Genomic DNA, 1,941 nt, shown 5'->3' with positions numbered 1-1,941 from the left:
CTGGCGCGAGAGTGCCAAAGTGGGTAGCTGCTTAGCCGGGGCCGCTTACTGCCTCCATGGCTCCACGAGTCGCAGCAGTGGCGGGGTTTTACAAATATGTCTTTAAACTGGTTTTGCCTTCTGCCACCCAGTGCATTAAACAGAGCAGTAATAGATGTCAAAGTACTTAACTAAAGCAGATGAGCGTCGTTGTTCTGTTTGATGAACAGGGAAAATGAGGCATTGCATTCGCACTAGACCTAAGGACTGAGTCTGTGACTCCCATGCCTGTGTCCTCTCCCAGAAGCCATCACCACCATCGTAAGGAAATGCCACCCCTCCTGCAGCAATATGCCCCTTCAGAGAAGCCTGCGCCCACAGTGCCCGACCTGCCAGGGAGGCACTCCCACCCACCTGCCCCTGCCCACGGCATTGCCCACTCCATGCCAGAAATGCCCCACACCAGAGAGAGGGAAACACTTACGTCTCCAGCGGGATCTTATTCTGGGCCTTGGCAGAGGTCAGGAGGCAGAAGAGCCAGAGCATCATCCACGGAACAGCCCAGGGCCCCATCCTCCTCATGCCTACCATCAGCAAGGGGACCGGCCAGCGGGATGTGGGGGTTCCCCACCCTTCCTGCTGCCCCTGGGGGGGTCCCATGTGGCCCCCGCCATGCTGCCGGGCTGGGAGACCTGCTGCTGTGGGGCTGAGCCCCGGAGTGGCTCGAGCTGTCTCTGCCCCGGGAACGTTCCTTCTGCTGCCTGGTATCGTAAGGGTCTCCGACACAGGGCAGGTGGCCAAAAACCCACCGGGAACCCTTGTTGGTGAGCACCCGTGGGTGTGGTGCGTCTCTGCGCCCCGAGGAGAGGCGCTGGGAGGGAGCTCTGTGCTGGGAGCTGCGGTGGCTACGTAATCCCCCGCCAGCCCCTTAATCCCCTCGCCAAGCAGCAGCAGCCACAGATTTAGGGAAGTGGAGTGGGATAAAATCACCCGGGATTACTCTGATTCCTGAAGACGGGTCTTGGCTTCTCCAGCTGGAGGTCAGGCCTGTGCTTGCTTTAAAGGGGTCACATTCACACCCCCCCAAAACCCCCTGACCTTTGATTGCTGTCTGACAGGGCTTCCCTGTCACACTGCAGGATGCTGGTGGGTTCGCTCCAGCAGGTCTCCCCAGCTGGGCACCTGGGGTTGGACCAGGAGTGTGGGGCATGTGGTGGGCTCCTGCAGGCACCAGCGGGTCCCTACTGTGCTGCTGCTGGCTGTTGAGGTTTTCACAGGACCGACAAGGCTGGGCAGAGCCAGTGCCTTGGCAGCATCCAGCACAGGTCCTTCCGAGGCACTTCTCCTCCAAGTTGTGTCTAAGGGTCTTCACACAGGCAAGGGGAGAGGAGGGAAAATGGGCAGCAGGAAGGAAAACTAGCGTGAATAAAAGGACTCTGCCAGTTTTAACTGATTGCTTCCTAATGTGAGTGATTATTTATTGATAATTGAACCTCTCTGTTTGGGCAACATTCCGTTGAGATTGCTATCCCCTCATCTGTGACTGGAGACCAACAAATCAAAGGACCCCAATGACTGGGCTTGATGAATAGCAGCAGGTAGCAAACTGCTTCCAGATGAGGGGCACGCTATGTAAGCTCATTATCATCACGAGAAGTATGAATTATAAATAACTAGAGATACAGCGGTGGAAAGATTATAAATGACTAGAGCAACCTGTTGAACAGCTTGACTCTATGGCTGTGAATTAACATTTTTAGTGGAGGACCTTCCTGTCATTTTTTGGACCTTTACAAATGGCTTAGTCAATACAAAATGCAAAGCCGCACTAAATCATTAGGTTTCTCATGAGGATGTGAAGGGGGAAGCTGGCTGTCAGAGCACTGCATTAAAACTAGGGCACATCGTGCTCCTGAGTGCAGCATTGGTGCCACACATTAAAAAAAAGAGAGATGATAGAAG

General features: G+C 54.6%; 1 protein-coding gene across 1 annotated transcript in view; it reads right to left on the bottom strand.

Moving 5' to 3' along the window:
* The window catches only part of LOC104490437 (voltage-dependent calcium channel subunit alpha-2/delta-4-like), a gene marked incomplete at its 3' end in the record, with an annotated part of 22,600 nt that extends 22,039 nt beyond the window's left edge, over positions 1 to 561 (bottom strand). Inside the window, exon 1 of the mRNA XM_010132722.1 lies at positions 464 to 561. Coding sequence (XP_010131024.1) covers positions 464 to 561 — 98 coding nt within the window. The remainder of the gene's footprint in view (positions 1 to 463) is intronic.
* Between the last annotated feature and the right edge of the window lie 1,380 nt (positions 562 to 1,941).

The sequence above is a fragment of the Buceros rhinoceros genome, unplaced genomic scaffold (genome assembly GCF_000710305.1).
Source record: "Buceros rhinoceros silvestris isolate BGI_N320 unplaced genomic scaffold, ASM71030v1 scaffold1013, whole genome shotgun sequence".
NCBI lineage: Eukaryota > Metazoa > Chordata > Aves > Bucerotiformes > Bucerotidae > Buceros > Buceros rhinoceros.
This window is presented reverse-complemented; position numbering and strand designations above follow the sequence as displayed.